This window comes from Teleopsis dalmanni, chromosome X, assembly GCF_002237135.1.
Source record: "Teleopsis dalmanni isolate 2A chromosome X, ASM223713v2, whole genome shotgun sequence".
In the NCBI taxonomy this organism is placed as follows: Eukaryota; Metazoa; Arthropoda; class Insecta; order Diptera; family Diopsidae; genus Teleopsis; species Teleopsis dalmanni.
Genome location: NC_051848.1, coordinates 90,871,288 through 90,897,159, shown reverse-complemented (window position 1 = coordinate 90,897,159; position 25,872 = coordinate 90,871,288). Strand labels below are relative to the sequence as shown.

The 25,872-nt window shown below is 29.5% G+C and overlaps 1 protein-coding gene across 4 annotated transcripts in view; it reads left to right on the top strand.

Moving 5' to 3' along the window:
- Positions 1 to 10,216: 10,216 nt before the first annotated feature.
- The window catches only part of LOC119687994 (alpha-tocopherol transfer protein-like), a 34,179-nt gene continuing 18,523 nt past the window's right edge, over positions 10,217 to 25,872 (top strand). For 2 of the 4 annotated variants that reach the window (XM_038102582.1, XM_038102581.1), the window contains exon 1: positions 25,260 to 25,413. Coding sequence is in view for 1 of the 4 variants with exons in the window: in XM_038102580.1 (XP_037958508.1) it covers positions 16,813 to 16,861 (49 nt within the window). In the remaining 3 variants the exon portion in view is untranslated. Of the gene's footprint in view, positions 10,361 to 16,398; positions 16,862 to 25,259; positions 25,414 to 25,872 lie in introns of those variants that run through there. The other 2 variants (XM_038102583.1, XM_038102580.1) reach the window with 2 other exon arrangements.

The following is a 25,872-nucleotide window of genomic DNA, read 5'->3' as shown; positions in this document are numbered from 1 at the left end:
GTGTCATTTCAAAGGGATCAACTGTTCTCATGGCTCATATTATTTTTAAACAATACTTCGTCTATAGATTTATTTATAATAAATAATAATAGTATATCAAAAATTCACATCACCACACATACGAAAGTAACGTTGTTTTTGACATTAAAGTAAAAGACTATTTACATTTTTGATAAAAATATAATATTTTATAACCGAACTTCACTATTTATATCTAAAAGTTTTCATCTTCAATGCTTGGACCAACTTCTATACAAAAATTTGATTTTTTAGTTATAGGTAGTTACGTATATATGATTGCGTTCCCAGTATATTTTTAATGACATATATATTTTTTACCAACATATATGCAATATAAATTATCTTTATCTTTTTCTTGGTTTAAAAAGTTTTATATTTTTCTGTCAACAGTATGTCTCGCTCTGCTACGCCATTAACCTATATTCTTGCTGAAAAAGGATTTTAGTAAAAACTGGTCCCTTAAATGGTACATGCTTTACATTAAAAAGGGCATTATCAATCCATTATCAGGCATTATCATTATCAGGATTGGTAAATACCCATCGTAAGTATTAAAAACGTATTTCTTTTGGAAAATTATATTTTATGTTTTAATATAGTCCCCTTTTAGCTCGACACACCGACGAGCTATCCGACAATAGATATCGATAATGCGATTTATCAAGTCCTCCAAAATATACCTCAGTTTCCCATTTCAGTTCATCATTTGATGCAAATTTCTTTTCCTGAAGTCTTTTCAAGTTTGGAAACAGGTCAAGTTTGGAAACAGGTAATAGTCACTGGGAGCCAAATCTAAAGAATAAGGTGGCTGATGAAGTAATTCGTACTGTAATTCATTTAATTTTGCCATGGCTTTTATTGACGTGTTAGTGGGTGCATTATCCTGCGAAAACAACAAATTTTTCTTCGTCAAATGTGGTTTTAAAATTTGCGATTCTGAAATATCTGTGCAAGTTTATATGATTGTGTTAAGTATATATTGTGATTAAGTGGTTGGACGCAAATATTGCAATTATAAATTAAAAATATTTGTTCACATAATTTTGATTTCCAATCGGTGGAACCTATATTTTTTTTAATAGTCAGAAGGTATGCAAACTTCTTGAAACGTCATCATTTGCTCTCCACGAATTCTTAATAAATGTGTGACGTGTCACAAGGTGAGGATGACCTTTCGAATCGAGTATTTAATTGCTCGATTTGAACTAAATTAAATAACATTTGTAAATAAATGAAATGCAAATGAATTAGATTCATAAATATTACGTGTATTGAGCAAAAAAATTAACTAAATAGGGTATTTGTATCTTGTCCATTAGGAAATTAACATTCTGTTTTCGATGTGGTGTTTTTACGGACAGTGGAATAAGTTTTTATATTCTTTAACAAAATATAAGAGTACATGTTGTATTTTTTGGAAGTGAAAGTTTTATCATTCTATACCATATATTTATTATTATATATTATTTTTAGCAGACTTAACGGTAAAAAAAGAAAAAAAGTTAAGTTAGACTACTAGAATAAAAATGGTCGATAAAGTCCACACTTTTGTTTTGATCAATGAACCAGTGTGGAAGAAAGTGTGGAAGATTATTCGGTATGAAAAAGTTACCGAGAAGATGGGTAGTGTGTTAAATCACTGAACACCAAAAGCGGAACCACATGATATTTTTAAAACGTGTTTCGTCAAAAAATATAGCTAAACTACTACTTTGATTCATCACTATAAACATTGGTTTCTTACCAAACATCAGAGATAGCATACGGAATAATACCAAAAAAAGATTTCAGTTTTGAAAAGACCAGCAAAGAACGTAAAGTTGTTCAGAAAAATTGGCCATCATAAATAAATCGATTATTTTTTGTCTAAAAAAATTATTAATGACGACTACGTGTTTCAAAAAAATGTTTTTTTATCGAAAGAATGCACTACAAATAACTATTTTCTGTTTTACAGTTTTGAAGCCCATAGTAAAAAACCCTTTTCGTCATTAGTAAAACCTTATTATTTAAAAGGGAAAAAATTAATAAAAACATGAAAGAAAGTTAATTAAACTATAACGGAACTATTTCTAGAAAGGTCTACTCTTATATGTAATATGTATTTTCCAAAGTAGTAGTCAATCAATCTTTTTAAAATATTGTAATGTAATATACAAATGATGACTGTACCAATTTAACCACAACTTTAGATAACGGATTCAATACTCTAAATCCTGCTAGGCAAGATTGAATATCCATATTGCTAAATAGTGGCGATCCAATCCAAATTTATACAAACTTTCCAAAACTTTGAAATTAATCCTGACTTCTTCTGAACTATTGTAGTGCTTTCTAAGATGATATTAAATTCATTTAAAAGGCAACAAAGATAGTAAAGAAAGTTGTGATTAAAACACTCACAAATGTGGAGTCAAGGTCAAGAGTGGTATTTTTGTACCGCTTTTCTCTTGATGGGATAAGTTCAGCATGTTCATATAACCTGTCTCTTAGGTTACTTTAATATGACAGAAAACTGATATGCTAGCACCGATGAGCTCGGCATGCACTGTTTACACTCTTCCAACGGATACAATATTACCAGAGATACGAATTCCCGTAATCTCTTTAAAAACGCTTATGAGATAAAAAATTAGAGCTAATATTCTCGTGCATTTAACAAGCAGTTGATCTGTTTACGTCCGTCATATAAAGCTTATTGTTGTTAGGATGAGGGCATGAAGTAATTGATTGAACATTTCTCGCACCCTCTCGAGGCACAACTCGAAATTCGTTAATTTTTAGAAAACGCAAAAAATGTTTTTCTAACAAAAAAAGATATATAACTGTTTTTTTCGATAATTTGCAATAATAAAAACAAAGTGGAATTTTGCGTGTTGGTAGATAGGTAAATTGGTAGGTAAGCAAGTTCCATACATTAACTCAAAATTCACGAATTTCGAGTTGTGGCTCTTTTGAAGAGGGTGTGCGATTTTTTATGCCGCTGTCTACCGATATGTACCAAATGAAATCTACCTATATTGCTTAGCCAAAAATATGCCATAAAAAACTAATAATCGCCTAACTTTAACAAGGAGTATTGTAAATCTGCTCATGTCCATCATTTCAGTTCATTATTTTTGATCATTTTTGTTTCTGAGCCGGGTGAGAAGGTGAATAACATCCCCATGATATAACAATGATTTCTGGGCCTACGGAGGCTCTAAAACTTTTTTAATTACTTAATGCAATTTTTAATTATCTCTTAATTTTTATATTTAAATATATTGTCACTATAATAATAATTGATGATAAGTTGATTTATTGCTTATAGGTTAGCTTAGCTCTGGTAATATCGACTTATTTACCCACTGTGAGTAAAGCGTGTAGTGTTTTGTGAAGTAAATGCTGGGCATGAAATATAATTGCTCATGGAGGAGTAGAGCACTTCAGTAAAGTACAAAAGTGTTGATTGTTTTACTAATTGAATTGCAACATACGTACATAAGCTGGACAATGGCTGGCGGAAAGGCTAGCTTTTAACATAAAAGTATCGGAAAAGCAAAAATATACTATATTTGAGAAATACGAATAAATATTTTTGCTTTTTGCGGTCGCATTTTTATTTTTATGAAACGGCGACTAAATTTTGCAGTTGACATATCGGAAGCGCTGAAAACAGAACGTTCGAAACTTAAGTATTGAAAATAATAAATAAAAACAAATTTAAAAATAATATCTACAAAATGTATAAGTCGGTTACAAACAGATTGGCAAAACAGATTATATGCTTAAAAGTTGTATGAAATTTGTTGCCTTTTACGACGGCATGTATATTTTGTATTGCCATTTAGATATTAATTAATCTTGTTCGCAGTATTAAAGTGAATTTGTAATTAAATGTACAACTAGTATCAACTTTTAAATATATAAGTGAAGTAATTAAGTTATAAAAATTGTATACATCAAGTCGCAATCACTGTCAATATGACTCGTAAGTAGATTAGCGTACATGCGGATAAACGGACAAGCGGTGCGAGCACTGACAGATCTCAAACTACAAATTTCTGTATAATTAATTCGATGCGAAAATTAAAAATAACCTTTAACTTTTGTTTCGTTAAAATTTATATAATTTTAGATACGATTAAAATAATTTATCTCTAAGATTTGCTGCAGCGCTGACCTAAAGAACTGCAAGTTTAAGTAGTGCTGGACGTTTTTCTATTTTGCACAGTGGGCTTTAAATGTTCCAAAATCTAGAAATCGGAATGCCAAGAATATACTAAAAGGATTAATTCAACGAAATGATTTTAAGTGTTAATATTTTGGCTGCAGATGCGAATCTCAACAACAGACACATATTACCCTTTCATATTTCTTGTCTTCATGTTCTTGAAACGCAGTTACTACCTCAATTCAGATGAAAACTTAACTGTTTAGGGAACTTAACTTTAAGCAAAGGGGGATTGTTATATCAATAACAACAATGCAAATAAAACTACAAACAAAAGTTCAAGTAGTTTTATAAGACTAGTTGCATAGTTTAAAAAATATAGTTAATCTAGTTTTAAAATTCCAAGCTAAAATATATATTTCATATTTGCACCTGAATTCGTAATCCTTCTTTCAAACGTAAAGTAAAATTTAAAAAAAAACTCATATTACCGGTAAAATGTAAAATGTTCAGGAGATTAAATCCATCAAAATAATATTGGAATAAAAATGATTAGTTTATTGATATCTGTAGTTCAAAGCCGAAAATTCGTTGGGGCTCTCTTTATTTATTTAATGGAGGACTCCATTAATATTAATTAAATATGGTAGATCTAAAGATGCGGATTACGTATGGATTAAAAGTCAGCCCATTGTGATAATACAGTTGCATGAGAATGATGTGGTATTTTATATATAAAAACAAGGGGTTTGTGCCCTTTGTCCATAAGATATATAACACATTTGAGGTACTTGTGAATGGCAAGTTAGTTGCTCTATGTTCACATTTTTTCTTGTACTATTTCACTTTTTTTTTAATACAATGATCGATATCGACCTACTGTAAGAATGAAACATGTTTTTTTAAATTTATTTTCAGATAAATACTTGCAAATGTGTGATATATGTTCCTATATACGAATTATTTCTTTATGTATGTATGAATGTAATAGTTTAGAATCAAGTTGTTAGAAATAGGATACCGATTATTTTAAAAACTGTTAAAACTAATACATATTTATTATATAAATACGAGTATGTAAATATATGGCGTCTATAGTTTCTAATAGAAGCTTTACGGTTTTTGACTATATGGTATTTCAACTATGAAAAAATTATACCGTTGAATAGTATTTTTAAATATAATATCAATCCTTTAAATATTTTCCATAATATATTTTCATAAGTACTATATATTTTAATTTTCTAAGTATCTTTTTAAATGACAGTACCTATCTGTGCCTCACCCATTTTATATATTTTTATATTAAATTTTTACTTGTCTTCACATGAAGGTAATCTTTCGCGATCAGTTGAGCTATCACAAGAGTCTATGTCTGAAACTAGCTCCAAAAAAATATTAAACTCGGACATTAAAAAAAGACAAAGTTCATCATGTTATAATAATGCTGAAAGAATGGTATATATAAATATTCTATAATATTTTAATGTCTGCAATCTTAATTTGGTTTCTATGAAAGGTATATAAAGTATATAAAGTTTTGTTAGTATTATTGTATATTGAATTATTAAATGAATAGTTTTACCGATAATACTTAGAGTGAATGAAAAATCTAGGGATCTTGAGCAGGAATTTAACGTTCATATTGCCGTCGCTAACTCTTCATTTAACAATATTAAAAAATACGAATTCGTCCATTCGTAAATGGTGATACTTAGAAATTTTGAAGAGCAACTATAACATATATTTAAGAGACTTAAGTTCTTCTATATATATCTTCTATATATATCTTCTATATATAAGACCTTGATTTCTAATATAAAATAAAAAATTATTATACAGTTTCTGACTGATAGTATTATCAGTAGTATAGCGAAGGTGAAAAAGGGAGTCTACCATGCCCGGTTGTCATTAGCAGAAGGAAGTAGAATGGTTCTCTAGACAATTATATTTTATATGTTACAATGAAATAAATATTTTGATTTGAATGGACATACTCGGGATGCCCTTGACTGATGTAAGCGTTAGTAAGGCGAAGAGCTTATTAGTAGTATCCTCAAATATCGTATCTTGTCGACATTTATTATCCAATTCAGTGTATTTGTATATTCGTCCATTCGTAAATGGTGTCGTTAATGTCACTTAGAGATGTCGTACTATTGGGAATTAGTTTCCTACCCGCCGATCAAATAATTTAATTGTTTACATAGGCATATATATAGTATGTTCATGGTATATTAATTATTTAAATTTAGTTTTTGAATTTGATTCATATAAATTCTTAGTTGGGAAGTCTTAGTTTTATGGTATATCAAAATAGTTCTATAAAATTATTTTTATTTTGTTAATAGGTCTATATTTTTTATTATATGTTAAGTGCTTTTAGAACTTTAATTTTATTATCAGAAGTGAAACCCTTTGACTTTTTTATTTACTTCTATGTCATATATAATATTTTTTAGATTGGATAAGCATTTCCGGTGCAATTCTTTTTACCAAAACATTAGTTTTTAATATGGTATTTATGTATGTGCTTGATGTACTTGAATGTGAAAATAAAGCATTTTTAGTTCACAATGCCATTGAATTCACATAAAAAATTTTAAAAAACTTTTGCGTAATATCATGAATCATTTAAAATGTTTTACATCATAAACATTTTGAGTACATAAGATAGTTTTATTTATATAATGTTACCCACAGATGTTACTTTATCCGAAAGTCTTGTAATAAATAAATGATTTTGCAGTTTTTATAGGTAATTCACAGTAACGGATAATATCTTCAATGCATAGAACAGATATGAACTCTTTCTGTACTAAACTTACTTTAAATATATGTTTTAGAATCTTATATTATATCTTATATATTGATTCTTTTAAAATTTTAAACAACTTACAGGGGATGATCATATTCTTACCGCGATATAGGAATTTGTTTTTCTAATTATACAGTAATATTATATGTCATCATCATCATTATAGCTATTCAATTTATAAAGAGGTTTTTTCGAACAGTAGTGAACTACAACAACAAAAATTTTTATTTTTTATATTATCATACAGCTGTTTCGAGTATTTTGGCAATACCCATCATCAGTGGTTTTGGAAATAATTCTTGTATTTAATTAAGCGTAAATAATTATTTTTTGAGACTGCAAGTACCAGGAATCGAACTAGTGTCCTGCCAAATGTGAAACCCAGAATCAGCGCACCTTAACTAACTGATTAAAATCTATACAATTTATTTAGAACCCAAACTTGTTCTTCAATATCCTTGTCTGTTTCTATGTTTTTTTTCAGTTGCTAATATTCATCTCTCTGAGATGTACGCTGAGAATGTCATCACTTCTCTCTTTCTTAGTCTTTTTAGTGTTTCTGCTGATATAAATTCAATACTCGTGTTGGTGTCTTTTCCTTAGATAAGTATAACATCTCCCATCCATTCCAAGATGTTTTCTTTTTAAATGCTATATAATTGTAGCATCTTCTGTTAGTTGTTTTGAATGGGCATCGTCGTTGTGTTTTTCACGTCAAAATTTTTTTTTTTAAATATTTGTAGTTAGTTATTTAGGCTGCGGTTACATTGCATGCGAATTTTGTCTTGCATGTTCGTACGTACAAATCAGATGTATGTACTCATATATAAGTGGTTACAGTCGCTGAGAACTTCGCGGGACGTCTTGTCTTTCTTATGCGAATATTTGATTAAAGAACATATTTTGTTTGAAATTCATGCGTTCGTGCAAAATCAAAGGTGTAAGTAGTGAAATTGACAGGTATGTGTTGTTTTCACGTAATTTTAAGTTTATAAATGGAAATAAATTTGAAAACATATACTACTTTTAGGAAATGGATTTGTGACTTGCTAATTTCTTTGTTTGAATAACAGACAAATTCGCTATTTTTATATCTTGAAAAATAAAAATCATGCACTCAAATTCATCTTTCTTTATTTGAAATTAATAAATAATTTGATAACGAATTTTCCGCAAAATATATGGTATATCATCTTTACTATCCAATTTGTTTTCATTTCTATCTATTTGTATCCAATAGAACTGTCAATTCGCAAGCAATGTAACCACAAAATGCGATGTGTTCGCATGAGAAAACATATGTACGAAAACGCAAGACAAAATTCGCATGCAATGTAACCGTCTAACGCGTTCTCTCTATAAATCTTTTTAAATTTCTATTTCTACATAGTTGATTCCAAAATTTTAAAATAAATGAACGATTTTGCAGCTCTTTCTCAGCTTACTTTACAATAGCTTACATTAATATCTTATATGCATAATAAATACAAGTTTTTACCTTTTAAGAGTAATTTGAAAATTGACTAGGGTCAGATGTAATCATCAAGCTTGTAACAATATTGCAACTTTTAATTTGCTGAAGGAGTTAAGTTGAAGGGCATACCGCAAACAATATACGAAAACTATATGAAGATTTGGGTGAAACATGCTTTAATTGCACTTGATAGAGCTTATATTGACAACAACAAAATAGATTTCGATTTATCTGTACATAATGCATATTCCAAAGTTTTAATTAAAGAAGTGGTATATAGTTACTACCTAACCAAGTCATCATTCAGGGATAACATTATCATTACATTTTAACTGTTAACATTAACGGTTAAGTATTAAGCCTGTTAAAGAAACTTTGGGACCTTTATTTCTATGCGGCTTTCTCAAAATTTTGACTAAAATTCTCTAAAGCTAGCTTTTCTGAGGGGCTAAGCTTCACTCCTAATACTGAGCTCTGCTCATACCTCTCTCAAATAATGTAAACCATTATTAACTGCTTTAAGAACTGTTATCGGTTATCGTTACGGATCTATCTACCTAAAAATCTATTAACTATTTGGATTCTAATATAAAAATTTCAATAATTTTATGAAATGTTCTGAAGCTTTCACTTTATTAAAACCAACACTATATAAAATTTTTCATTAAGCTACTATGAATTAATTTATTTATAAAAATTTGATTTGTCGACACAGTTGTATCTTAACCTTCACTATAGTTTCAGAATCTAACTTGGCAACTAGGCGTCTGCAATGATCTCTACGGTCTTTGCTAGACTGTTGGCCTAACAACCCCGATTTTTTACTCTTATATTTGGATTTTTAACTAAAGTATGAAGTTTATTAGTAGTTAGAATAAACAAGAAATCCATTATCCATCACTTTGTGAAAAATGTATATAAATTTGGTTTTTTCTTTTATTTTCAAGTAAAATATAGTTCAAAGGCCAACATTTAAAAAAAAACCATACAGAATTTCTTAAAATGTGTCAAATCATCAGAAGTTAGCGAAGAATTACTGATGTACTAAAGCTGCTGATGTATGTATCTTGGTTTCAGCGCTCATGAGATAATCAGAGTCGTGCGTATGAGAGGGATTATTTATATAAACTAAAATAAAAGCTATATAAATAACTTATATAAATAAATTATATAAACTATTTATATTAAAACGTGTTTTTTCTCTTAGTCAGCGCTGTCAGTAAGAAGCTATTGCCATTGGCTAACTGCTAACTGCTTAGTGCTAGCTTCTAGCTTCTAGGTACTTACTGCAAACTTATCCGGCGTTTGTATTTTTGCTAATAAGCAGCTGTAAATGAAACATTTAACTGAAGCTTTTACATACTTAACTTTACTTCAATAATTGATTGGCCAATCTAACATTTGACAAGTGCGGATGTTTTTTGCGATTTGGTATAAAATCAGTTCACATTTAATTTTGTTTTTTAGTCGTTGTGTGTAACTCGTTAACTAAGAAATCGGACATTTCGAAAATAGAGTACTTGCGAAGATACAAGTAATTAATTGAACTTCGCTTAATTCATTTAATTAAACACTTTTGAGGAACGGTTTTAATTAGCATCAGTATCATACGATTAACTGTGAAGGTTGAAACAAATTAATTTAATCCAAACCGCAAACTTCGAATATTTTTCCGTTTCAGTTCAGTAAAAAGTGTGTCAAAAATTTAAATATTGTATAAAATAAATGCAAAAAGTTAATATAAATAAGCAAATAAATAATTAAGTTCTCAATAAGTTTGCTGAATCAATACTCGTAGTTGAAAAACAATTCAAAAGCGTTAAAGCTCACAATCAATACAATAAATAATTACTTCGTTGCATTGGAATTGCGGTTGCAGTGTAAAGTAGTGGTAAGCATAAAAGATTATAATACTTGTTATAACTAGTAAAAATTTTCTTTGTATTAACAGTTAATAACTGTATATAAATTCATATAATAAACAATTAATACACCAATCGTTTTTTCTTATTGTTGTGAGGCTTTCAGTATAGATAGTATGTTAAGCACGGTTTTTGTTATTATACATAACATACCGGTAACATAATAATTTGGTTAATATCCTGCTTAGTCATCATATATATCTCTAAAATAAATACTTTACATTCCCACGTACGTGACCCATGTGACGACCCTACCATACTTCAGGGTTTGTATTAATATGGACAATAGTCATGTAGCCGGACTTTGACTAATATGGTTGAAACTATTAAAGATATGGTTTTTTGAAAAAATATTAGATGCTATGATCCAAAATTTTCCAAAAAAATCCTCTTAAAATACATAGTTTTAAATATATATCAAGATATGTAAAAATATGTATAAATATGTAAATATTTGTCAAGCACAAATTTTGAGTTCTCTAAAATTTTTTTAATTCTGTTAATACTGCTAAAATAAAAGTTCAGAACTATTTTACTTTTCAATATTTAGACTTTATGGAAAAATTTTTAAAATTTAAAAAGTAATTAAAAATTATTTAGGACGTGTGCAAGTTAGGCTAAGTTGATGCTAAACCAAATGGGAGATTTTTTGGGATTTTTTGCACTGCACATATTAAGGTCGTGTGCGAGTTAGGCTAAGTTGCGTTCTAAATGAGGGAAATTCTAAGTTGTGCCGATAATGTAGTGATGTGTCGATACGTGTTGATAAATGGCTAAATGTGTGCAGTGCAAAAAATCATAAAAAATCTCCCATTTGGTTTAGCATCAACTTAGCCTAACTCGCACACGTCCTAAGTCATTTATCAATACGTATCGACACATCACTACATTATCGACACAACTTAGAATTTCCCTCATTTAGAACGCAACTTACTCTATCTCGCACACGTCCTTAGTATTTAAAAAAAATAGAATGTCACTCTTTCGGATAGTTTCCCTTCCTACTCTTTCGGATAGTATCGGAAATGTTTATTGTAGTTTTCTTCAGTAAAAGCTTTATAAGACAAAATATAATTGTTAAAATTGACAAATACCGCCAGATTGATTATTAAACAAGTTTAACAGAATAACAGATTAACAAAATGTGTTGTCAATCTGCTGACATAATTTGACTAGGTATCCTCAATAGAGATTTCTGTGAAAACTATTAAGATGAAAATATTGAGCATTTATGCTTTCTTCGGACAAAGAGTTAACTCAGTGGAAGATTTACACTTTGACGCATTGATGTAGCTGCGTGCAATTCATCTAATAAAACCAGATGATTTAATTATAACCAGATAATTTATTAGGGGTGGTTAAGATAATAATATACATATAAATCAACTTGTATCTAGTATTGGTTCTAGATAAAGTCCAATACCTTTTGTACTAGGTATCAGTACTACTAATAATACTTATACGATCCCATAAGATTCCAATCTCATACCAGCAAATACAGTCTATTTTTAAAAAATACACAAGGAATTGAAATGCATTTTTTTCAAAAAAGTTATTTTTTAAAATACATCAGAAACTTATTAACTTTCCTGCTTTAAAGAACTAGGATCTTTTACAATCATGCATTTATAATGGACAATAATTATTTATTTTATTTTTTAAATCACCAAAGAAATAACATTTTAAATGAAAATATTGGAATTTGCTATTATAATGTTTGCTTAGAACATAAATCCATGTAATCTTGCTGATAATACTATATTTAATCCTAGTTTCTTGTCAGCGAAAATTTTGCTTTTACACAACATTATTTCGTTTTTTTTTTGTGGTGAGGAGGTGGAATGCTTTATGCACCATCAAACCGACCGTCGTCGAAATGGTCTGACTCCCTCTTCAGCGACACTCATTCCCCCTCGAAACCGCTTTCGCATTACTTCGACGAGGGTCTCTTTTATGTTGGCATTTCAAGGTACGCTCTTGTTATTTTCGATTTGTGTCCAGACCACCACTTTTTTTTTACTTTAATTAGCTTGCTACTGCTTTTTAAAACCCTTCGAAGGGTCGTCTTCATAAGTACTACGGAATATACACTGTAAAAAGATTAGTGTAGGAGATTGATAAGACGCCAAGAGTGTAGAACTCTCAATCTAGAGTAGAAACATTGCAACTTAAAAAAAATTTCATATCATAAGTAAGGCGGTATTAGAATAGTGATTATGTTCTGCTTAATGAAGGCAGGAAACTTTTTCTAATGGAATATTTGATTACACTTGTATACTTCTCTTGGCTAAGTGCAAATTTAAGTACCCAAACGTGATGCGACAACAAGTCTCATGACAGGCCACATAGAGACAATATTCCGTCCCATGTTACAAACTTAACTTATTAAGATGGTAGGGAATTTTTATAATATTTTTAACAGAATATAATACAAACTTAGAATAATATATAATCTTTTGAAAAGTTTTGTTTTGAAATCTCATGAATCTAATATTGTTCTAATTTTAATTACTTTTTCAAAAAATGTAAGTAACATAGTTAGTTCCTTTTCCATCTTATTGGCATTAGTTCGAAAAGTAAGATTTTATGAACTTAATATTGATTTAAAATTATCTATCTTTTTAAAATAAGACAAATATGTTAAGAATTTATAAAATCCTTCTGACATTATTTTAAAATAAGTCAGTTTATAAATTTTATATTGCTTTTAATTTAAATATCTCATCAAAAGTGTGTAAGAGTCATAGCTTAGTTGCTTCTAGACCCTTTTAGTGTTTGTTTAAAAGGTGTGATGTTATAAAACTAATATTAATATAAGTTGGATTATTTTTCCAAAAGAATGTAAGTATCGCAACTAAGATAACTTTTCGTACCCTTTGACAATATATTATAAAGTTGAATATAAGAGCCTAATATTGATTTTAATTTTTTTACTTTATCAAAAAAAAAGTAAGAATGATAGTTAAGTTTAATTTTAGAGCATTCTATTATATTTTGAAAGGTAAGACTTTATGGATCTAATAGTGATATAAATTTAATAATTTTTTCAAAAGTATGCCAGAATCATAGTTTAGTTTTCTTGTAGAGTATTATGTATTATATCATGATTTTAAAAAATAACGCCTTGTCTTCACAAATGAATGTAGGGATTGCAATTTTTGAATCTACTGTCATTATTTCGTAAAGCTAGATATTAAGATTCTAATATTAACCAAACCTTAATTAACATATCTTTCTTAAAGAAACTAAGGATCATAGTTACGTTTTTGTTTTGAACGTTTTGGAATTATCTTGAAAAACGAGATGTTTTGATACTAATATTGATCGAATTTGAATTATATCTTTTAAAGTATGTAGCTAAAACTTAAAAATAAAGAGAATTGAACAACTCTTATATACCATTTAGATCCTTCGCACATTCTTTCTTATTTGCACAACCTCGTTGTAATTTTTTTAACGTCAAATTGAAATAATTTGCTTAAAACAAAATTAAAAGCATTTTATTAAAAAAGTATGCATAAGTTTTGATTATGTTAGTCATTAACAAGGCATAATATTGATCGAATTTGAATTATATCTTTTAAAGTATGTAGCTAAAACTTAAAAGTAAAGAGAATCGAACAACTCTTATATACCATTTAGATCCTTCGCACATTCTTTCTTATTTGCACAACCTCGTTGTAATTTTTTTAACGTCAAATTGAAATAATTTGCTTAAAACAAAATTAAAAGCATTTTATTAAAAAAGTATGCTTAAGTTTTGATTATGTTAGTCATTAACAAGGCATAATATTGATCGAATTTGAATTATATCTTTTAAAATATGTAGCTAAAATTTAAAAGTAAAGAGAATTGAACAACTCTTATATACGATTTAGATCCTTCGCACATTCTTTCTTATTTGCACAACCTCGTTGTAATTTTTTTAACGTCAAATTGAAATAATTTGCTTAAAACAAAATTAAAAGCATTTTATTAAAAAAGTATGCATAAGTTTTGATTATGTTAGTCATTAACAAGGCATAATATTGATCGAATTTGAATTATATCTTTTAAAGTATGTAGCTAAAACTTAAAAGTAAAGAGAATCGAACAACTCTTATATACCATTTAGATCCTTCGCACATTCTTTCTTATTTGCACAACCTCGTTGTAATTTTTTTAACGTCAAATTGAAATAATTTGCTTAAAACAAAATTAAAAGCATTTTATTAAAAAAGTATGCTTAAGTTTTGATTATGTTAGTCATTAACAAGGTATAATATTGATCGAATTTGAATTATATCTTTTAAAATATGTAGCTAAAATTTAAAAGTAAAGAGAATTGAACAACTCTTATATACGATTTAGATCCTTCGCACATTCTTTCTTATTTGCACAACCTCGTTGTAATTTTTTTAACGTCAAATTGAAATAATTTGCTTAAAACAAAATTAAAAGCATTTTATTAAAAAAGTATGCATAAGTTTTGATTATGTTAGTCATTAACAAGGTATAATATTGATCGAATTTGAATTATATCTTTTAAAGTATGTAGCTAAAACTTAAAAGTAAAGAGAATTTTGAACAACTCTAATACGGCGTTTACATTGGCCGAAAATGGCTCATTTTGAATGACTCATTTGAAAGTGTTTACATTCGTTGTATTTCATTCGTTCTCATGGTAACAATTCAAACTGAAATAAAACTACTAAACATTTGTTTATCTTTTTTGTAAATATGTCAAAACAGCTTTTACAAACTGTCAAAATGCCATGAAGAGCTTTCATTTAGGGTATGTTCAATAGATTCCTTTGCATTTGGAACATATGTGGACTGCATTCGAACGTCATTCATACAGAATGTGAGAAAATTGCTCATTTTGTGCTTGAAATTTTATATGCAAGAATGAGCCATTCGATACTCATTTTCGATTTTTTGACCAAAATGAGCCATTTTCGGCCAATGTAAACGCCGTATTATATACCATTTAGATCCTTCGCACATTAATTCTTATTTGCACAACCTCGTTGTAATTTTTTTAACGTTAAATTGAAATAATTTGCTTAAACCAAAATTAAAAGCATTTTATTAAAAAAGTATGCATAAAGTTTTGATTTGTTAGTCATTAACAAGGTATAATATTGATCGAATTTGAATTTATATCTTTTAAAGTATGTAGCTAAAACTTAAAAGTAAAGAGAATTTTGAACAACTCTTATATACCATTTAGATCCTTCGCACATTAATTCTTATTTGCACAACCTCGTTGTAATTTTTTTAACGTTAAATTGAAATAATTTGCTTAAAACAAATTTAAAAGCATTTTATTAAAAAAGTAAGCTTAAGTTTTGATTATGTTAGTCATTAACAAGGCGACCCATGCATTTCTATTTATATATTAGGTGTATTGAGCACACCTACACACTATCGATAGCACAACAATTTAGGGCAGTGCTCTCTACTGCATTTCAAGCTTAATACGGCGTTTACATTGGCCGAAAATGGCTCATTTTGAATGACTCATTTGAAAGTGTTTACATTCGTTGTATTTCATTCGTTCTCATGGTAACAATTCAAACTGAAATAAAACTACTAAACATTTGTTTATCTTTTTTTCTAAATATGTCAAAACAGCTTTTACAAACTGTCAAAATGCCATGAAGAGCTTTTATTTAGGGTATGTTCAATAGATTCCTTTGCATTTGGAACATATGTGGAATGCATTCGAACGTCATTCATACAGAATGTGAGAAAATTGCTCATTTTGTGCTTGAAATTTTATATGCAAGAATGAGCCATTCGATACTCATTTTCGATTTTTGACCAAAATGAGCCATTTTCGGCCAATGTAAACGCTGTATAAGTTTATTATTGCATATCAAGCATTGGGTCACCTTAAAGCTCTGTATGAGGCATGGTCACCTTATAATAGTTGGAGCAAAAAGTGCATAAGAAGAGTTGTGGCAAAGATGTGCAAAGGAAATAGAACAAGATGAGGAGAAAATCAAAGCAAGACATTGACCCAGTTTCGCCACAGAACATTGAGGGAACGGCAGTTAAAGTGCGTGCAATGCAACATGAAAGTCAAGGTTTGACTCGAAAATAAAAAATTAAGGCTAAAAATGTTTTACGTGAGAAATGCATTTTAAACGGAAAAGTCGTTGTTTTTTTAATTCGAATTATGAGTTAAGCAGTTTCGAATTATTCTGTGTTTATACGAGTATTGCATAAAAACAGTGTTGTGTCGTTTTTTTTTGTGCACAGTTAACTTCTTTAACGTAACCTCGTTTTTTTGTAATTTTAAAAGTTGTAAATTTTATTTACAAATTATTTTCAGACAATTAAATAATCACAAAAATTTTAACTTACCGGTTCTTTCGTGTTTTGTTGACTTGAACTTTTGTTATTTTGACTTACAAGTGAAGTTAATTACGGTACAATGGCAACGAGTCTGGTTGGCATTCGAAGTCACTTAAATGGATACCCCGGTAAGCGACTAAAGTTTTGTGATTCTCAGGCTCAAACGATATCCAACCACTATTGCTGGACAACTATTTCTTTTGTGAGAGTTGTAAAGGGATGTCTCTTCAAAATTCTTTGCATTTTGAGGAGACAATCGATACTTTTAATATTCGAAATTAGAAAAAGAATGTGCTTTGTTTGAATTGTTTTTCTATAACCATAACTATAACTTCATAATTAATGTTAAGATTGAGTTCATTGCCTGCGAAGAATAACAAAAAGTATCAGTAAAGTATTAGTACAGTAATTGCATTGACAGACGAGCGCGCTTAATTATCATTATGCAGCCTCAAATGATCATTTTAGAAATACCCTGACAGACGGTATAAATTATAAATACAAATTATCATTAAGAAGTTGCTGTATCATATGTTTTTTGTTATTGAAAAAGCGAGGGAATTTTAAATTTAAAATGGAAAAGCAAGAAAAATTAAAGAAAAAAGACGCCGTTCGTTCAATTTAAAACTAGAAATGTTATTATAAATATACGTTTTACTATGAAAACTAAATTCATAGCAAGAAGAACATTGTTCGCAAATCTGTATTGTTTACACTTTGACAACCAAATAACTCTTGAATTTTGTTCCAATTTTTTATTTTATTTCAATTGCATATGCAGCATTACCATTTCTAAAAACCTAAATGACGAATAAATTAGATTAAATTCGGTCATTTAAAGACCATACATGATGATCATTTAAATGTGTTAAATGAGTAAATAAATTATAATTTAGCCCCTTAATGATAATTTAGTTCCCGTCTGTTAATGCTTTAATACTAACGCTATGTTCCTTAAGGGCTGTCCATTTCGTGGTTCTGATTTGGCAACACTATTTCAGTGACATATGTAAATAGTACAGTCATCCAATACATCATATGTTCAGTTTAAAACTTGCCGTTTTACAATATCAATCGTTGTTAACCGCTGAACATTCTAAAGCTGTGAAAATTTACTATAAAAGTAATTTGATTTTTCGCATCAAATTTTCTAAGAAACTCAATTTTCACTTAATAGATTTGTTAAAAAACAAAATTGTTATATTTATAGCAATAAAAATCTATAAGAACGAATGAAAAATATATGAAATATGCAGGACATGCTGGTAGTTAGAAACATAGGAAACTTTGGAACATCTTTAAAACTTATGGCTAGCATTTTCAAGAATATGGGCCTCCGAATCAAGCTTTAAGCACTCCTTAGATTTACAAAGAATGTTAACATCTTATACGATGCTTAGGAAGCGGTACGTTTATGTGGGGCTTATAACCAGCCAGTTTAACCTTACTCGTGTCCATGCTTACTATACGTAGGTATGCTTACATTTACTATTTATAAAACATTTCGACATTTCCGAATTTTTAAAAAGGTCGACTTTTGCATATTGATCTATCTACATCGAGACCATAATCTCTAATTTGTAATTTATTGTCTTCACATTTATTATGACAAAGATATTTGAATATTTCAACATATGAAGGGAACATCTGACAAATTAATGTTGATCTATCTATGTACTAAATAAATACCACTTAACATAAACTTTCTAATATACTGAAATTGATCAAATATATGTCATAAGTGCCTAATCGAATTATACCTATGTTCTTTCCCTTGATATTAATGTAACGAATAAAAAATGAGTACGATATAAATGCTCTTAATTGAACATAATCACTGTAAGAAATACATATATTTTGTTTGATCTATTAAAGCGATAATAAAGCTGAAGTTGTATTATTTATATCTGATGAATATTATATTACATATTATTATATTTTATTTATATTAATATACAAATAATAACAGTAGACCACGTAATTTTTTTCTGAACTATACAACATTAACATATTTCAATTGTATAATTCAGATGTATTTAATGTACAGTCTTTACATTGCATTGTCCGATTACGTTGTGTCTCAAAGAAAATATTATTAACCCCTTAACATAATATTTTAAACTTCAATCCATTATTGGCAAAGGCCCGGTAGTTTCCGGCGAAATATGGTTTGTAGTTTTGAGCTTTAAGTTCATTTTTGTTGCTCGGTATTATCATTTATTCTAAATTATAAAATTAGCTTCCAAAAAACAGTGTCAAAAGCATTTTTATTAGTTTTCGAAATATAGAACCTTAGAAGTACTTCCCAAACAAAACAAAAATGCTTGATTTGGTTAGTTTTATTGATTTGGCAGTTTAGTTTGTATCAAATTTTATTCTTCTTAAAAATATTCTTCTTAAAAATTCAGATCAATAAAATCTGATTGACTGTCCAGTTTTAATAGAAGCTTTAGCATATAGTGCATATAGTCCGATTTCGACCAATCCAATAAACGAGGTTGATTTTTAGAAATCATGTTTAAGGTCTAAACTTTGAGTACATACATTGGAAAATAAACAAGGCTTTTCTAACTAAAATCTGTTGCTAATTCGGTACTTTATTCCATTTGAATATTTTTATTTGTATGGAAGCTATGGAATATAGTAATCCGACATTGATCAATTCTACAAACGATTAGATTTTGCTTTCGAAGTATGTGCCTGTGATGTTTTATACAAATAGATCAAAAACTGAGAGAGTTTGGGATGAAATAGATTGATGGACAAAATGACAGACGGAAAGACGCATAGACGTATGGACGGACAGGGCTACATGAACTCAGTTCATTGCATTGATCAACTCTTCCTTAATGCGTTACAAAAATCGTAATAAACTGAAAATACTCTTTGTATACTTTTTTGTGTAAAGGGTTTTAAAAGTAACAATATTTCAATTAATGAACTTGTTCAAAAGCAAATATCTAAATATCTAAACAAATTAAATATCGAACTGTTTTCACATTAGTGTTAAGAATAGTTTAACGAACAAAATACAATATCAACAAAAAATCATTCAAATAGTTAGCTCTTCTCGAAAGACGAAATACGAACTATATTCTTTGAAATCACTTTACAATAGAGGACGTATGCCTCTGTGGGGCCAATTTTTGAAATGTGCGGTCAACATCAGCAGATCCTGATATTAATCCAATATATAGTTTAAATTTCATCTAAGTAAATTTAAATAGAGACTGACAAGTGGATGTTTTGTTTTCTCAACTACCTTCGTATCTGTTCCAATGCGAAATCCACATGCAAAAATTTCTCACCGTATTTAATTCGTTTTATGTTTTTTAAGATAATAGAAAGAATCTATATATATAAAAAATGAATGTTGTCTGTCTGTCTGTATGTCTGTACTCGATGGATTCAAATACCATACATCCAATCACCGTGAAAATTTGAGAAATTATTAGGTATATACCCGGGAAGGTTTTTACAAATTTTTATTAAAATCAGAGTTGGGGTTTTAGGTTAGTAATATTTTGGTAAAAGTGTGTTCTATAATATAATTTCCAATATCACTTAAAACACTCTAGCAATCCTAGATTGTTGGATTGTGAGAAGTCAGTTTGGTTTTTACATTGTACAGTGTGTGTTTTAGTTTAGTTTTGAGTAAATATATTAAGTGAAATAGAATTATTTATTTAATTAAATTTATTAAAATCAGAGGGCAATACGTTTTATTTATCACCACAACTATGCCACCAAATCGAAGTGCCTTTGATCGAACTACAAATCAAGCAAAAAGGAGAAGAGAAGAACGAGCTTCAGAAACAAGTGAGCATAGAAAAACTAGGCAAGTAAGAGATCGAGTTCACACTGCTCTTGCTCGATCATTAGACACGAGTGAGCAGAGGCAAGCAAGGCAAGAAAGAGATCGAGTTCACACTGCTCTTGCTCGATCATTAGAAACGAGTGAATAGAGGCAAGCAACGCTGCAAAGGAATCGAATTCGAACGATACATGCTAATTTGAATTTATGTGGTTTCAATTACAATCCCCCTGTTGACGAACAAATCAACAGACTGAATATGAGTACTAAACGAGAGTCTCGCTAAATTACAAAAACCGCCATTAAACCAATGCGACACGAAGTACGCCGGGTCAGTTAGTTGTTTATAAAAGAAACATATTATAGCTTATGTGGCAGATATGAGTTATAGCTTTATTACCAGAAAATGGTACTTTATAGTACTTCAAAGAAATTATTTAATAAACGTGTTGTAGTTAGATATACTACTCAATTCAATTTGTCGATTTGTTTCGTCTTGATTCATATGAAGTATCTTTACACACATTATAATAATTTCAAACACCGAAATTCAAAAATCGTCATTGAGATGGGCAAGCCTTTTCATATTAATTTGTCTTATCATGTCTAACAAGAATACAAATATATATAATTTTTCACATTTCTTAAAAAATCCCTAAACAAATAACATTGTATTTTATAAATAATTTTTTCAATGCAAATTATTACTCATAATCAAGTTAGCAAATAAAAAGTAAAAATTTCCTGATTATGTCGGTTTGCAACAAAATTGTCGTTGCCCTTCAATAGTCTTATTAATAAAATCTTATTAAAGCGTTCAGTGCTCTTCAAAAGTGAAATAATTTATTTACATACATCAGAAAATAATATGTTCACAATTTATATATGCATATATAGGTATGTATATATGAAGCCCCACCTTTAAGAGTGTAAAGGTTCAATATAACACGTGCTACATCTACACAAGCTTCGAGACTGAGCGTATTTGCGTTATTAGATACAATTACTGTATGTGATTAGCATACCATAATCATTTGTTTACTTACATTAACATTATAATACGAGTATTGCGATACATAAGTCCCCAACATATAAACAAATGCATTTTGCTCACAAGTGATTAGCATTTGAATAAATTTATATGGAAAGGTAACTTTAAGTATGAGCGCCAGTGTGACCGGCTAAGTAAACTTAGAGTAAAATTAATTAATCTATTTGTGTAGCATTGGCGTAGGCAGGAAGTAGGTGAGTGAGAGAATGGGGCCTGGATGTAACCTGAAAGCTAATAATATAATAAAAACTCTATTATTGGTACACTAACTGTATGGACATTCACATGAACTTTTACTTTCCCAATAGAAAACGGATCGATCCGTCAAGGAAGATGTCTTGATGACATGGATACATACCTGAAAACCGATCGATCCAAATGTATGACGGTCTTCGAAGACATTTTCGAACAAGTTAGCCGAATATGTTCAAAGACATTTTGTGTACATGTCTCGAAGAATAGATGCATCCATGTCTTGCATAGCTGCTTTTTAATTTTTTAACCCTTTTTATACATTATATTTAGATAATTATAAATGTATTTATAAATATAAATTAGAATTAAATAAAAATTAAAAAATCTAAATGGAATAGAAAATTTCACCTCACTTCATTCCAAATTGGCACTGATAATATGTTAATGAAGGCATAGGTTGCTGTAAACACTGCAAATGAGAGAGTTTGTAAGTTAAAGAGGAACTTTTAACATTCATGTTTTGAGCAATTGTTTTGCAAACTTGCTCAAACACACGGACGCAATATCAAAGATCATCTCGAAGAAAACGAGAGAAAAACCACTTTTCCAACTGGGTTGGTCCTTTACTCTATTTATGGCAGCCTCTACCATATACTGTTTTCGCTATAACATATTATATTAGTTCTACTCCTATGCTCTAATACAGGGCTGTTCAGATCAGATGCGATAGCGGTACAGATTGGAGGCCCGCAGAAACAAATACATACGTTTGATAAGGGCGGTTTGATTAGTCAGTGACTTTTTGAATAAAACAAATTTTTTTCGCCAAATAAACATTTTATTTTTCTACATAACCAGCTTTTAGCTCGATACATTTAGTCCAGAGTTTTTCTAATTTTCTTATTACCTCCAAATAATAGGTTTTCTCAAAGCTCTCAAAATACGCATTTGTCTCTTACCGCCGAGCCATTTCTTTAGGTTTGGAAACAGAAAATAGTCGCAGGGGGCTAAATCTGGAGAATATGCTGGATGGGGTAGCTGTTTGTATCCCAATTCGTGGATTTTGGCCACGAATGCTTAATCAGCACACGAAATTCATTTTTCTCCATTTTCGTAAAAATTCCCGAGGTTGTCTGCTTTGCACGGCCGTACTATGGACAGCCCTGCTCTAATTAATAAATTAATAAGGGCTATTGAGTTATAAACAAAGAAATAGCTCCAAATATTGATTAGAAATGGCTGCTGTATTCTTTTTTTTTTTTTTTTGGTGACAATTTAGTTTATTATTGGTGAATATGTTATTAATATTAGAATTTAGGGTTTAAACTATTTAAAAAAAAATTATTTACATTTCTCAGTATTTTTCATAAGGAAATAACGGCGACCTACTAGCTTAAAATAATTATATTGAGGTAAGGTAAAGGAATACAAATGCCATCAATTGCTAGTAAAATATACTGCAATGATGTAAAAACAATAAGTATTCTACTGGTATTTTATTAAAATTTAGAGATGTGATTATCTACCTTTTAGTTTTGACGTGACATTGTCAGACCTTTTTATATAGTATATACATATATAAATTTCTGTACGATTTTCTTGCTGATGTAGAATTAACGACAAAACAAAAAATAAACCCCTATAATACTGATATATGTTAAAGGTGAAGTATAATGATCTACCCTTATAGCTGATAAATGTCAGAAGACTCCGAAAAAAATAAAAAATTTTTAAATCAAAGTTAAACAAAAAAAAACAAAAATATGAATTATTATTGAGCCAGTGCACAAACCTATCCAATACCATATATCGTCTTTTCGAAATTAGATTTTTGTTGTGCTGTAATTATCTTTGCAATAAAGTTATTTTTGGGACCAATACCATGATTCCAATGTGTTTTATATCATTTTAGAAATCAGATTTCTAAGTTGATGCTAAACCAAATGGGAGATTTTTTGGAATTTTTTACACTGCACTACATTATCGGCACAACTTAGAATTTCCCTCATTTAGAACGCAACTTAGCCTAACTCGCACACGACCATAGTACTATATTTAAATAGACATAGAAATATGAATACTCCTACAATCTATTTAAAATTAGATGTTAGTTGCGTTCAATCATCTTTAAAATAAAGCCATTTTTATGAATAATTCCATGATTTCAATGTGTTTTAGGAAGTATGAATAGTGTATGCATGATTAATGTATTTGTGCGTTTTACAATATTTAGATTGTCGTATATATGTAAATGCATGGGCGGTAAATACCTTTCCGCCACAAGAAAGTGTGATTTAGATACTTTGAAGTAACCATTTTAAACAGGGAAAATAACTGGAATAAGCTACCATATTTTGCTAGTTATTATATTTTGCTATATATTATAGTGCTATATATTATGTTGACGCGACGTTAATATCAAAAAATATGAAGTGATATGGTCTTAAGAGCTACCGTAAGGATATGAATATACTCAAAAAAAATGAATATATGTATATAATCTATATGCATATAATCAATTGTATATAATCTATTGTATATACGCCTAATCCAAATTATCACTTTGGCGAATCCATATTTTATCGATTACTGATATATGATTGCCCCAACCTAACTCCGCTACTGAGCTTCTTAACAGAAGTGTCATTGGTATCTGCAAGGTGCTTATTTACGAAATTGTACACTAAATAGGAAATCTAATTATGAAATCAAAGTGCCAATATACGTCACTATCTACTGATGTTCAGCAATTAAATGTCTGACCGCACAGATGTGCTCCGATGATTCAGAGAGAAGCACGTGAATTTAACACAATTTAAACGCGTAGAAAAGCTCTACAAATCTGTTTTTGTTTGTTTAGAGTTTTTGCTTTCGGTTGCCTATGGGTTTTCACGATTGTAATCGCTTTGCTGTGTAACAAGCACACGCTCAGTTGTTCCGCTGCATGCCCCAATTTTCCGTCTAGAAGAAAGAGTTGCCGTTCGTAATTGTAAGAAAAGCAGTGGGTGTTAGGGGGCAGACGAAGACGGGTGAATGAAGAGGAAACAAATAGATCCGTTAGGTATTCAAAAGTTTGTTCATAGTTTCATTTGAAAGTGAACTTTGTATATTGTACTCGTATTTTGGATTCGCTGCGTCACAAGCCCATAAGTTAAGTTCGGATCGCTTCGCTATCTGCACTTCAAAGCGGAGTTTAAGTAACATTCGCTGTGCAACGCTGCTTTCTTAAAAGTAAAATAAAAATGGTAAAAAATGAATGCTAATAAAATAAAAAAAATGAATACTAATAAAATGTTGAAATGTTGAAATGATGGAATGATGGAATGATGGAATGATGAAATGATGCAATGAAAGAGGTTCCACACTTCGCTTTGTAGCAGTTTAACATTTTAGCATTTTTATAAGACAGAAAACAGAAAAATCCATAAAAAGTCAGAATCTCACTTCAAGTCTAATCAGTCTTAGCTTAACCTTTATGCCAAGTGCACACGCGCGTTTGTAACCACGAACGGACCAAAGCGTTGCGAGTTCTGAGTTTCCGTCGAGCTTATTTCACCTTTTGAGACTTCGTTTCGAACATTTTATCGGTCTCCGCGTTTGTGAGCCTCTTCGATTTTTAAGTAAAAATCAAACGAATTCGTTAAAATTATTATTATTTTCTTTGAATTTGTTTAAACTGAAGATTATAACAAAAAACATGTGCATTTTTTTCTGTTATTATTGTTGTTTTTTTTTTGACCAAACTTAAACAGGTTATTGAGTATATTGTGATAAAAATTATTGATATCTCCACTGATCAGAAAAACCATAAAGAGGAAAGTCGAAAAAATTATTGTAGACAGCCTACAATAGGTCAGTGTTATGTTACACGTACAGCGAAAAACGCAGGTGTCGAAAATTTGCCGAAAGTTTGTTTTGTGTTATTTTTTTGAAGAAATTTTATTTTCGAGTGGGTAAGAAGTAAGATACTAAGTATTGCAAAAGTATAGCATTTACAGGGCTATAAAATATAAAATGCTGCTTAAAGTTTAGTAGTACTTGTGCCTGTGTGTAGTGTATAAATAATTTTCAAGAAGTTT